The sequence below is a fragment of the Macrosteles quadrilineatus genome, unplaced genomic scaffold (assembly GCF_028750875.1).
Source record: "Macrosteles quadrilineatus isolate MER2022 unplaced genomic scaffold, UCM_ALF_1.0 Scaffold_2__2_contigs__length_208266976, whole genome shotgun sequence".
In the NCBI taxonomy this organism is placed as follows: domain Eukaryota; kingdom Metazoa; phylum Arthropoda; class Insecta; order Hemiptera; family Cicadellidae; genus Macrosteles; species Macrosteles quadrilineatus.
The window spans coordinates 94,920,833-94,935,447 of record NW_026542595.1 but is presented as its reverse complement, the minus strand read 5'-3'; the positions used below and the strand labels follow the sequence as shown (position 1 = coordinate 94,935,447).

The 14,615-nt window shown below is 37.9% G+C and overlaps 1 protein-coding gene across 1 annotated transcript; it reads right to left on the bottom strand.

The window, feature by feature from the left end:
- Positions 1-6,544: 6,544 nt before the first annotated feature.
- Positions 6,545-7,354, bottom strand: LOC128984616 (uncharacterized). The gene has a single exon (XM_054403951.1). The coding sequence runs from the start codon at positions 7,352-7,354 to the stop codon at positions 6,545-6,547; it is 810 nt and encodes a 269-aa protein (XP_054259926.1).
- Positions 7,355-14,615: the final 7,261 nt, after the last annotated feature.

The following is a 14,615-nucleotide window of genomic DNA, read 5'->3' as shown; positions in this document are numbered from 1 at the left end:
TATCATAAATTGTCCATAAAAGATCAATTATGCATGTAAAAAAATGTTTTATTATTCACCAACGTCATGAGTCCAGTAAATGACCGATGTCATGCCAGTGAATGACCAGTTCTATTCCAGTGAATGACCGACTTCGGAAGGCTTAGTAAATCACATATAAAATCAGTAATATAAAAAAGGGGGATTTATATTGTTGAAAATGTTAACAACGCTTAAAAGAAAAAAGGATAAAGCTATATAAAAACATTATTAGAAGTATATAACATTTTATATGTAATATAAAAGGAAAACATAGGTAGGCAGGTTAGCTGACGGAAAAAAACGTGCCAAAGAGGATATTCGATTGGGATAAATAGTAACTTTGGTCTAAATAAAACACCAATCAATAACCATTTCAATGACAAATGTTTACTAAAAAAATAAGTAGATGACTTCGATATAGAGTCCGGTCATTCACTGGTTAGGTAAAAGAAAATGAATTATAATTTTAGTCTGATATCAATCATTATATTCCTTAATAATTTCTGAGCCTTTTAATAGTAAATTTTAAATTTGAGTCCAAACCCAGTAAAAATGACTGGGTGGTCATTCATTGGTCTAGCCCAGGAATCTGTTCCAGTATGTTACCGCTTTAATAAATTGCTGTGGCGGGGCTATTTAAAGTGTTTAGGTGATCCAGTGGTTAAAATACGAGACTTCTGGTCTAGAATGTCGGGTTTTTAATCCTACTAACAAATAAACATTTGTATTGGTCATTTTTATGAGCTTATTGCTCGGGGAAATAACCTATCCCAAGGTATCCAGCGCCCCCTACAAAGAGAAAGTGATAAGGTTTCATATACTACGAGAACTGACGCCGTATTACAAATCTTACTCCTTTGGAAGTAATTGGATAATAATAAATTTCTAGTAGACTTCTTAATTTAAGGTAAAATTAAAGCCTATGTTAATGAGCTTCATACCAAACTTTTTTGACGCACATATCTTGACTGAATTTGTCGTTATTTCAGAGTTTGTGCTTTACATTTTTTTGTTTTGTTTTTTAATACAAAGAGACACCTTATAAATAAATTATTTTTTGTAATACTGTAGCAAAAACACCAGTTTTTAATGCATGCGTTGCGGGTCCAAAGTAGCATTTTAACTCTCTAGGGAGTAAAAATCATTAATAGTCTCTAGGCAGTAAAAATCTGCTGTTGTAAACAGTTGTAATTTTCGATTGTGGAAATCGTATCGATTGAAATTATTTATCGATTGATTTATTACGCAAGGCTTTAGCCTATTGTTGTCGATTGACATACCGATGTATACCATCGATATGCTATCATACAAAGCACAATCGTAATAGAATATTGAAATCATTTAAACGAAATAATTGAAACTCTTATTAAACAGTTGCTTCTTCGCATTAGCAGAATTGATAAACAAAGCTGGGAGTCGGTTTGAGATATTATCTCAACATAACAATTACTTAGTTTTCTAGCTTAGTTTGTTAATTAATAATGCAATATGACAAAAAATATAGTTCAACACACGGACAAAAAATGTATTTTCAACCCTCTCTCATTTAAACTTGACCTCGGGTCAAAAAGAGCCACTTTAGGCCCTAGTGATAACATATACTATTACAAGGATGCTAAGATTCTGTACGTTGAAAATCGGTCTGGACCAGAGAACACATAACAAAATAGAAGCGCTACTAGGAGCGCAGGAGCGTGGCAGTCTGACTAGCCGACGAAACGGACAAAGATGGCGGCGCTAGCCTCTAGTCTCGGCGTGTGTAACGTGCTGGTCGCCTGCTATGCTTCGAGTCAGTGTTGTTTACATAGGCTTTGTTATGTAAAAATACTTTTGTATAAAAATTAATAAGGTTTTTCTGGAAGTACATTGTCGTATTAGTATATTGTTGGAAATATTTTAAAAGTAAATCGATTGTTTTTACTGTAGTAAATCGATTTTTTTTATCGCGGGAGCAATTTTTGTTTACAAATATATATATCTGTTTAAAAAACATCTTTGTTCGCATTATAAATCTGTTATATTGGTGTTATTTCTTGTGTCACGACAAACACGATGGCATTTTGAAAGACATTTTTAGCGTCTTATTAACGATGTTAGCATACGTTTTATAAATTATCATCAGCATAAAAACTATTGTGAGTAAAAATTTTAAAATGCATGGAACTGTTAACAATAAACCTACCAATAAGCCATTACGCCTTCCATCCACACCCTACCCCACATAAGTTAGTTGTGGAGTGTTTGTGTGTTCTGATGCCTCTACTGGAACTCCACGCTGTCTGCTACGTCCGAGTGCCCCCCAACGACCACGCAACATGGATTCGGGTCGTAGTGTCGCTTGACATGGAGACACTAGTGGTGCGGCGGCACATCTTCGGCGTAAGCCAAAGTCTCTACAACACATCAACACTTAGTCCGTTGACCAACGTGCGAGGCGACTCCGCAATTTCGTGTTTTGGACGTAGCCGGTCCCAGTCCTCGGCCTTTGCAAACCGTGTTCTGCCCGAGCCTCCACGCCCGTCTGTAGAGCCTATTTGGGTGGAAGAGGGGTCAAACGGCTACGCGACCATAGCCGCTCAGGTAGTGCTGCTCCCGATTCTCGCTTGTAGAACAGGTAAGATATATGTTGTACAAGCTTGTAAGATATATGTTTCACAGAAGATAATAATTTCTCAGGTCCGTGATATAAGTAGGTGTGGCAATTATTTTGTAATTCTCTTTCCAATTACAGAATTCCACACCTCTCTCTTGTAGCATTTCCTTTGATATAGATATATTCTTTGGTACTATTCCTTGGTTACTTTACACAAATATCATAAATAACATAATGTAACGATTAATTGATATTAATTAATGATAATAGCATAAAAATATATGATAATTATTAGGATATATTCGTGATTAACTAAATAAAAACTTTCTCCTCACAAGAGCTTCTGACTCCTATAAGTATAAGTTAACATAAATGTGACATAACAATAACTTCTATAGTTTCCTTTCGATAAAGTGACTAGTTTGTTTTATTATCATATCACTGGCAAGATGCAAGGAACTATCAACAATATCATGTGGCGTTATTAGAAATTATCTGGAGAATATGTTTTAATATTCGCACCGAAAAATAATATCATTAAAATCTGCGTATATATATATATATAATTTTGCCATTTTATTGTTGTTTTTTTTTTCGTGTATAAACTTTTCTTTTTGTAACAAAACATCATAAGCACACGTACATAAAGGATAAAAGATAATTGTGGTATATTTAACAGCACTACTTAATATATATTTTATATATTTGTTTGTATAAATACTTTTCTTTTGAATCATATTTGATCTTTAAGACTTATGGTCTTGCGCGAGATCTCGTATTATACGCAGGCCCTCCTAGATCACCCGGTGGTACTACAGGTTTTACCGGGGGTTCCCAATCAACGTCACGATGATCATCGGGTGGTTCAAATACACTACTCTCGTCGGTCTCAAAATTTACTGGCTCTATCTTATGAACCATATTGTCAACAAAATTGTCTTCTACCATGAGAGGTCCGTCGCACCAAATTAACTCACCGGGTAACACACCGTCCGTCTCTGGCGCGTCATCACCCATGATAACGTCGCTTCGTCGCTTATCTCAACCCGAGTGTCTACGGCTGCGTCATCCGCACGCGCCTCCTTATCAGTCAGCTGTTCGCCTCGACACTTATTTAATCTGTTTACATGAATATTAACAGGTTTACAACCCTACCTTGGACATCAATTTTTTATACTATTTCAATAAGTTGGCCAACCACTTCATGAGGTCCTGACCAGTAACGTTTTAATTTAGATTGTACAGCTTTCTTAGTTTCGGTATGGTATACATACACAATATCTATTTTTGTCGTAATACTCTTTGCTCTTTAACCGCGCCTCTTCGGTGTATTTTAGGGCTAACTCATTCGCCTCTTAAATTTTTTGTGCTAATTCCTCAACTGGAGTATCACTATAACATGAAAATTGATTATCATCATCCGCAGGTAATCGCATTTCACGCCCATACAACCCTGAAAATTGATAATCATCATCCGCAGGTAATCGCATTTCACGCCCAAGAGTGAGAATTGAGTGCTTTTTGTCACCGGATGTTTAGCGTTTCTAAGTGTCATGAGTATGTACGGTATAAATGTGTCCCAATTTGGGCTATCTTTATTTACATAATGTGATATCATGGCTGCTATTGTTTGACTAGTAAATATGGCTTATAATATGTTAGCCCACTCTACACAATATATATATATATGCATTTTAACAGGAAGGAAACTTGGGAAAAATTAAAACAATTCGTTTTCTTAAATCTTTTTTTTATTGGAAAACAAGTCCTCTGCCTGCCTTTCCAGTTCCAGGAAAAGTTCCAGGGCTGGGGGCACTGGGATTATGAGCTGGGGCGGGTTCTTCCTCTGTCAAACCAATGACGATTGGAGCACGTTCAAGGCGGGGTTGTAGTCTAGGTGCCACCCTGACTATGGGCCGAACATACGATTTTTTCAATGCTTCCCGTAGTTGGCTTCTGCGCGGAAGGCTTATCGGACGCTCCACAATCCTTACAACCCCATCGTCAGATACAGTTTCTGAAACATCAAACGAACCAATTTTATAACAGCTGAGTAGGTAGAGTTGCCTGATTTTTTTCCTATGAATACAAGTATACACTGCTTGAGCACAACAGTGTGATTCGCATGCCATGTCCCGTGTCTGGTGCGAGCGTTGTGTCAGAGCTGCAGCGGGAAAGTGAATGGCGGTTCCTACTTGATTGTGATGACTACACTGTGCTGAAATGCAGTGTGTTGCCCGTGACCCAGTCACCTGCATTAACAGACTGCGTAACCTTATTTAACAGTGGTTTGAAGGTCCATGCAGCTTATATCATTGACCAGCAAGTGTCATGGTTATTGTGCCGAGCAAATGTAATGTACTTTGAGCTTACTAATATAGCTGGATATGTAATCATGTTGTGACTAATATGCTAAACAGTTGTAGAGCAACTGTTTTCTGGCGAACATAGTACTGTAATGTAGTAAAACCAATGACTAAAAACTAAACACAAAACCAGTAATACCACTAAATAAACCCTATAGCTGTATAGTCCTGCATGTATAAGTGTACAAATATAAAATATCAACAGTGTGCAATCATAAACTGAGATTGCTGAAATGCCAATATGTGCTGCTATATGTAAACAATAAACTCGTTTAGAAACAACAAAATATCCTCAATAATCATACTTTATTGTATAAAAACTTAAGTCCTTCCATAATTTAACATTTGGCGACCTCCCGTTTGTCCCCAAATACCGAATCCTATAGCTCTCGCTGGCGATCTCCCTTAGGGTAGAAACAGACAGACAGCGGAGCGGAGCGGAAGAAACAAAACCATTATGTTAAATGAGACCTCGCACACTAGCAGCGTCGCGGAGCGGAGCGTATTGGAGCGTAGCGGAGCGGAGAGGCTCGAAACAACTCAGTTTGTTTTTTCCAAGCGTTCAGGAGCGGTGTCAGTAGCGTATTCCCTGTCTTTGCGTGTTGTGCTGTAGTGTTTTGTGAGTTGGGACTATGGCGACAATTGATATTGAGCAGTTAGTAGCAGAAGTTCATGAACGTCATGCAATATGGCAGACACGTCATAAATTGCACCACAACCGTGGGGTCATTGATGCAGCGTGGGAACGTATTGCGAATTCTCTGAACACAACAAGTAAGTAAATATAAATACTTATCAATAAGAATAGTTTAAGATTTTGGTTCACATCAAGAACTAAGACTTGATAATCTGTATACTAGTTCCTTAGACATTTTATATTTACAGAAAAACTCTGTGCTGCATTCTCTTGTTGACATTGGTAACTGTTTTAAATCAAAGACCATATTTGAACAAAGAACATGTGTTTTTTATTCACCTGTTCAAGTAAACATGCCATTTGCTTTTTTTAAACAGCATTATCTTACCATAAGGTTAATATAGGATCTCTTATGGGCCTCTGGGTAGGAATCCAATTGTGTTAGAGCGAAATGGATGGTCTATAAACCTTCTCCGTAAAACTATACATATACAGTGTATACCTAGTTTCGTGGCCATAGGTCTAGCAGTGTTTGAGTTTATCACTGCTAAAAAAAAATACAAACCAACATCCTATTTTATTCTTATAGAAGATGTAGCAGTAGGTTACAAATACCAATACTTAAGTGCAATAAGTTATTTATTAACATGAACAATAATTTGTACATGAGTTAACGAGATACATACATTTCAACAAGGTTAAATTACATAACAATTACTGAATGTAAGTCTTAAGGGCGGAAGCATATCCATAAGGAGCCGCGTAGGGGGAGGCGTAAAAAACTCTTGTAAAATAAAAATTAACTTGATGTCTTCGTAAAAGGTACATAAGGATGTATTCAAAAGAAAAGTACTAAGTCAACACTGCTAGAATGCACTGTAGTCCCCTTTAGAAATCTTTTGTGTCTTGAGGTACTCAGCAAACATGTCACGAACTTTCTGAGCTCTGGGTAGTGTACCTGTTGTTTCTTCGATGCATGTGGATGGGACCGCCTCTCCGCGCTGAGAAACGCACCTCCCTGAACACTGGATCACTATCACCGTCTCTGTCCCTCACCACGTTGTGAAGTAGGCAAGCACACTTAATTATGTGCGCAGCATTCTCAACGCTGGTTTCTATGTCCTTACCTAGAATACGCCACTTGGCAAACAAAATACCAAACGCACACTCAATGCACCTTCGGGCACGCGACAGTCTGTAGTTGAAAACAGTTTTTGCAGGCGTTAGATTTACTCTTGCATATGGCTTCAACAGATAGGGTTTTAACGGGTAAGCTTCGTCAGCAACAAGTACATTAGGGACTTTGACGTTTGACTGTGGTAGCGTAGAATCTGGAGGAATATTGAAGCTCTTATTTTGAAGGCAGTCATATAGTGCTGACGTGGAAAATGTACCGGCGTCATTTTGCCTTCCTTTCCCACCTACTTCAACTGCAAGAAATTTATAGTCTGGATCAGAGACACATTGAAGTAAAATAGAAAAAAAAAACTTCTTATAATTGTAGTATGCAGATCCCGAATGTGGTGGAGATTTTACCCTACAATGTTTGCCGTCCAGTGCTCCCACGCAGTTGGGGAAGTTCCATAGTTCCCAAAATCCAGCTTTGGACTTCTCCATCATTTCTGCAGTAGGTTGTGGCATATGGTCTTTGAGAAGGTTCTTCCAAATAACTTTGCAAGTTTCCAACACAATGGCTTTCACTGTGGAGGCACCCATACGGAAAGAGAAAGCCAACATCTTGAACTGAGCACCAGTTGCTAAGTACCTAAAAAAAAAACCCCGAGACTTAGATGGTAAAAAATAGTTAGTTATGATAGAAAGTAAAGGGAAACAATTAAAGGGTCCGAGGAGTTAATTTAAACCATTAAAGTGTTTAAATAAATCAGTTAATCAATTTTTTTTAATTTTTAAATAGTTTACTTTTCACCAATAAATGTGACTTAAGAAAAAAATTAAGTTTTTTTAATCATTATCAGTTTTTATATACTTTTTTATTTTCAGAAGATGCTGCCCGCTCAAAATGGAAATATCTCAAAGATAACTACCGCAAAGAGTTGAGGAAAGCTATGAAAAGTAAGTCTGGTGACGAAGGTGGGTCTATTCAAACATCAAGCTGGCCTTACTTCACTCTGCTGGATTTCATGAAGGATGAAGTGAACACCATTCCGATGTCAGGTAATTTGGAAAAATCAACTGGTTGTAGTAAAGTAAAAGTCATCATGGAAACTGTTAACACAGATGAAAACGACATTGATTCGCCTGACTGTCAGAATTCCAACCAAAGACCTCCTGAAATTGACGACAGTGACGCTCTACTTGACGAGCAACAAGATACTTTACCTACTACAAAAGTATCCCGCAAACGGAAGGAGACAGTTCAAGATACAGTAGCAAAAAAAAATGCTTCTGTTGGAAGAAAAAAAAATTGATTTGTTGAAGAATACAAACAGACAGCATGATGACGACTCGGAAGATTACCATTTTCTGATGAGTCTGCTTCCTCATCTACAGAGTTTGGATCCACTAAGAAAACTCAAAGTGAGAAACAAGCTAACTCAGGTAATCATTGATGAAACCAGCGAACGCCCCCCTTCTGGGAGATCTACGAGTACAAGCTTGACTACCTTCGACTACAATAATTCATGGTCTCCACAGTACGACCATCAGCAGGCCTACGGTCTACATAATGTAATCGAATGAAAACTGACAAATTAAAGTAACACTTATAATTGTATACTTAAGATCTGCCAGTCTTGAATAAAAAAATATTGTGTAACCAACTGTGTACAATTGTGTAATTGTTTATTAATAATGCAATTTTTTTAGTGAATAAAATATTACTGCAACTTATAATGTGCATCTTTAATGTACCCTAACAATAAAGTCAAACAGTTTAATTTTTCTAAAAAGGTATATATTACTATAATACTACTTGTCTCGTTGTATGTATAACCTTGTGGGTAAAAATTTTGTGCGGACATTTATCACGAACAACAATATGTAAAAAATAATTTTAATCAGACTTTAAATATCTGACTAAATCCGCAAAAACCGGAAGTATCACACGCAAATAATACTCTCGCCGTGGCACTTCCCGGAAGCAGCTGCTTCCGGGTGTGCCGCGGCGAGTGTATTTTTACGTGTGGTAGGCCTACCCAAATAAACGTGTTTGTGAACTATGTGTATTTGTGTGATATCAATCGATTTTAAAATTTGACATGTCCCCTCGGACGATAACGTATTTGTTTGTTTATACAAATAAAATAACTCATCTTAACTATACATGCACGCAAGTTTTTATCTTTACAAACTAAAGTGGCATAACAAAGTTAAATAACAGCTTACCTTAAAGTAACAACAAGTCTCTCCTCGGCACTTATCGGCTTTCTCCAATTAGTTACTTGCTTCTCAAGGCCATCTTTAACTTTTGATAAGATGTAGTCAAAAGTACCGATTGACATGCGCATGTACTCAAAAAATCGTTTGTCAAAGTTTTTTAAGTCTTTAAACAAGTGGTGATACTCACCAAATTGTTGTCTCACTTCATTCAATTCATGAACCCATTGTTTCCTGCCTACACCTCGCAAAGCAAACCATTTTAAATAAGTATTTTCACAGAGCAATAAAGTACGTTGACTTTTGGACAACGCCATGGTGATTATGGGCGGGCTAGACGCTCGCCACTGCCGATCCGCTGCGCATCCTGTGTGCGCAGTGAACGCTTCGGACAAGCGGAGCGGACGTGACGTGGTACACCGCTCCGCTGTCTGTCTGTTTTTACCCTTAGCTCTTCGGGAGTCAGAGCCTTCGCAAACCGCTTCGGCAGGAACGTGCTGAACTGGCCTCCTCGTTCTGGGATGTCCACATCGAGCACAATTGCCTGTCCGAACCTGGTGGCCACTAGCCTAGCAGCAACCACCAGGTACCCCGCTTCGTCAGTTAGGGAGGATACCTCCACTCGAGGCAGATACGCCCCCTTCTCGAGAGTGTTCAATTTTGTGCTTAGACACATGATGGTTACTGAAAAAAAAAAAAACGTAATAGGCTAGTGGCAAACTAAAATATGTATGAATAGTTATAATGTAGGGTGATCACTTGTGTAGTTAAAATACAGGGAATATGACATTCCATGTACAAATACTGTGAAGTTATTGTTCACAAACATAAACAGCGGTAATGCCTAAGAATACAATTCTAACAAATAGCTCCAAGTTAACAACAACTGTGAAAGAACAAATAGAAAGGATGAGTAAGAGATCACATCTACTTAAGAGCTTATATTAACAGGTAAAAAAAAACAAAAAAAAAAAACGCCAAATACTAAGAAATGAACAAAAGCGATGCGACGTAACAGAAAACACAACACGCAATGCGAATAGATGTTGCGATTTGCATTATATCCAACATAAGTACCAATGTGTCATAATAGAAAAAAGAAATATGCAACACGACGAATAGATGCTGATTTGCATTATAGCTAAAAAAAAGCATTGATGGTAGTATAATAATACAAATGCAGTAAATTAAATACAAACTATAGCATGAATACCCATCACTTAAGAGTATCCAGCAATACAAGTATAAGTGCCAATGCGACGTAACAAAAAAAAGAAATAAGCAATATGACGAATAGATGCTGATTTGCATCATAGCTACCATAAGCATTGATGGTAGTACATATAACAATACAAAAAAAAACTTATGTCACTTGTACTTACGAAACGAATTTGTCAAAGGGTTGACGTTAGACGTCACTGTATTAACGTGTAACTGTAGAACTTAATCACCTAGTAACTTCATAACTTTCACCACTAGGAACAAAATCACTACTTAAAATAATGCAAATAACTTAACACAACCATGCAAAACATATCTATTTTAATATTATTAACTTGTGCTCGATAGTAAATCCCAAGTCGGATTATAAATTTGTGTGCAATAATTATGCGGTAATATACAAATAGACGGTTAGAAAAGTGGTTGATTTAATACACCTTATCACGAAATAAAGAGTGCCGACTCTACATGACATTACAATAACAGTCTAAATAACAATGCATACATCGAACATGAAAACCAAACACACTTAAAACAACCTTTATCTTCTAATGTTGCCTTCTTTAATTCATTGTTTATATTGTTAATTGTTCACTAACCAGCACAACAACCTTTAATCCACTGTTTATATTGTTAATTGTTCAATAACCAGCACGATAACCTTTAATCCACTTTTTATATGGTTAATTGTTTACCACCCAGCACAAAAGGGATATAAAAATATACTCCAACACTTTTACACAAAGGATGTACCAAACATTGTTAATATAGCAGTAGATAGGGTTGCCTGATTTTTTCCCTGGCGAATAAAAGTGACTGCGATGTTGGGAATGAGTATACGAGTGTGGGCAGGGGGCGATTTGTCCTCGAGCGAGCGACGACGACTTGTGCAGGTTAAAACTGTATGTTAGTTTGTGTAGACTGTAGGCACTAAGTGCTGTATATATAAGAAGTATGTAAGTATTAGTTAGCAGACAATTAGAGGTTAAAGCAGAACTGTAATTACCAGCCCGCTGTTGCGAGTATAAGTGCGAGGTGAATGTCATGGCTGGCTGTACAAGTGATTGCAGTAGAAAGTGAATTCACTTTCAATTCGGCGCACTAGGTCATGAATGCAACTCAGCGCAACCTGTCTGACCTAGAGAGCTGACACTAAGTTAAGTAACGCTTGCGTAAAATACACATGTCTACATCTACATATAGTACTTAAGGCTAAAAAAGGACTGAATAAACTAAATACGTATTCTGTGAGCAAACATCAAACATTTATTGTTTCCAGATTTTAATATTCGGAGGGTTCCCGCTCATCCCCAAGTATTGAACCCCATATGCCTTGCTCTCAGCGATTTCTTTCAGTTCATCTGAACTCAACGCCTCGCTGAACCTCTTTGGTAAAAATATACAGAAGTCGGCACTCCGTTCCGGCACATGGATGTCCAGGACGATGGACGCTCCATATTTGGTGTTCACCGTCCTCCCTGCCACAATGGAGTAGCCCTCTGTGTTAGTAAGTGCCGAAACGTCGATCCTAGGGAGGTATGGTCCTCTCTCCAGGGTGTTCAATTTTGCTGCTAGGGCCATGATTGTGATCTATAAAAAAAATATCCCATTTTAAAGTCGTACTAATAGTATGCCATATTATAGGCCGAGTACTGATACAATGAAAATTTATCGAGTTAACTACATATAGCTTAGCATTAATAGACAATACATAAACAACTGGAGCACTACAGCATAAATAGTACAATCGAAGATTGCTGCGTGAAACAAGTATGTCACAGCATATAACGCAAGGTGTAATATCATAGAAATAGCAGCGCAACGGAGGGCAACTAGATACATATAAAACGTTCAACAGCTTAGTAATAACAGCTAAATGCATAGAAAAACCGCTGCACTTAGAATATACAAATATAACAAGCAAGGTTTGCAGATTGTAACAAGTATATCGCTGCATATGTCGATGAGTAGAGTGTAATACCATACACATAGCAGTCCATCGTAGCGCAACTATATACATATCACAAATAGCTCTAAATAGTTAAATGTGTAGCAAAACTGTTACACTACAACATATGGATAGCTTATATCATTGACCAGCAAGTGTCATGGTTATTGTGCCGAGCAAATGTAATGTACTTTGAGCTTACTAATATAGCTGGATATGCAATCGTGTTGTGACTAATATGCTAAACAGTTGTAGAGCAACTGTTTTCTGGCAAACATAGTACTGTAATGTAGTAAAACAAATGACTAAAAACTAAACACAAAACCAGTAATACCACTAAATAAACCCTTTAGCTGTATTATAGTCCTGCATGTATAAGTGTACAAATATAAAATATCAACAGCGTGCAATCATAAACTAAGATTGCTGAAATGCCAATATGTGCTGCTATATGTAAACAATAAACTCGGTTAGAAACAACAAAATATCCTCAATAATCATACTTTATTGTATTAAAACTTTTGTCCTTCCATAATTTAACATTTGGCGACCTCTCGTTTGTCCCCAAATACCGAATCCTATAGCCCTCGCTGGCGATCTCCCTTAGCTCTTCGGGAGTCAGAGCCTCCGCAAACCGCTTCGGCAGGAACGTGCTGAACTGGCCTCCTCGTTCTGGGATGTCCACATCGAGCACAATTGCCTGTCCGTACCTGGTGGCCACTAGCCTAGCAGCAACCACCAGGTACCCCGCTTCGTCAGTTAGGGAGGATACCTCCACTCGAGGCAGATACGCCCCCTTCTCAAGAGTGTTCAATTTTGTGCTTAGAGACATGATGGTTACTGATAAAAAAAAAAACAAAAAAACGTAATAGACTAGTGGCAAACTAAAATATGTATGAATAGTTATAATGTAGGGTGATCACTTGTGTAGTTAAAATACAGGGAATATGACATTCCATGTACAAATACTCTGAAGTTATTGTTCACAAACATAAACATACAATACAATTCTAACAAATAGCTCCAAGTTAACAACAACTGTGAAAGAACAAATAGAAAGGATGAGTAAGAGACCACATCTACTTAAAGCTTATATTAACAGGTAAAAAAAAAAAACGCCAAATACTAAGAAATGAACAAAAGCGATGCGACGTAACAGAAAACACAACATGCAATGCGACGAATGGATGTTGTGATTTGCATTATATCCAACATAAGTACCAATGTGTCATAATAGAAAAAATAAATATGCAACACGACGAATAGATGCTGATTTGCATTATAGCTAAAAAAGCATTGATGGTAGTATAATAATACAAATGCAGTAAATTAAATACAAACTATAGCATGAATACCCATCACTTAAGAGTATCCAGCAATACGAGTATAAGTGAGTAGAAAGGTCTGGCCACAGGTTCGTTGAAAAGTATGGCCACAGGTCGACTTTGACTTTTCGTCTAGGTACAGGTTCGTCGAAAAGTATGGCCGCATGTTCGACTGAGAACGTGGCCACAGCTCGACTTTGAGTTTTTGTTGTCTAATGGTCACACTGGCCACAGCTTCGTTGAAAAGTATGGAGATTCGACTGAGAACGTGGCCACAGCTCGACTTTGTGAGTTTTCGTCTAGGTACATCGTAGGAGAATCAATACTTGTGAGCGCGGTGCGTACATGGCCGAGCGCGGTGTGCACTTGGTGTTAGGGTGCAGTGTATAGCTTGTGTTTGAGTGTATGCGCTACTTAACGTGGAGATCATGGCGTGAGTATTGAAACTCTATCAGTGTGTTAGGAGGTTTGGAGTTGAGTAAGGTCAAGTTCTGAGGTGTGCCGTGGGTAAGGTCAGTGTTGGAGCGTCAACCTGTTTTTGGCGGTCGAGGAGTAGCCTCTGGCGCTCACACTGCAGTATTTCCTTATTGGGAGCTTGTGCTTCTTTATAGTACTGATGTTAAGGATGGTCAGGGTTTGTGTGAATGAGACAAGAGTTCTTTGACATATGATTTATTAAACAATTATTTAAAAATCTCAATAATCGGGGATCTATTCGCGATCCCCATACATTTTATTTTATAGCCTCCTCCAGCTATTTCCTCTATCTCTTCAAGGGTCAAGTTCATTGCAAAGCGCTTTGGTAGGAAAGTAAATACTCTCTTTTTCCCATATCCACCTCCGCAATAATGGATTTTCCGTAGGTCGGATGATTGTGTGTTTTCATCCCGACAATCGGGTATCCTGCCGGGTTTGACAAGTCGAGAGCACCAACCCTCTCTAGCCCCTCGACTGCCTTAAGTTGTTGCAGTTTTGCTTGGAAGTTGGCCATTCTGTAAAAGAAAAAAAACAGCTTAATCATAAATGTAAAAAAAATTTTTTTGTTAGAGGGGAAGTTCAATGCTGCAGAATGGAGCTTTGATATTTCTATATCTGTAATAGACAACTTCTACAAGGATCTGGCGCCGTTTCTTGAAGCTGCCAATGATGTCGCAGTGGAGATCATCCG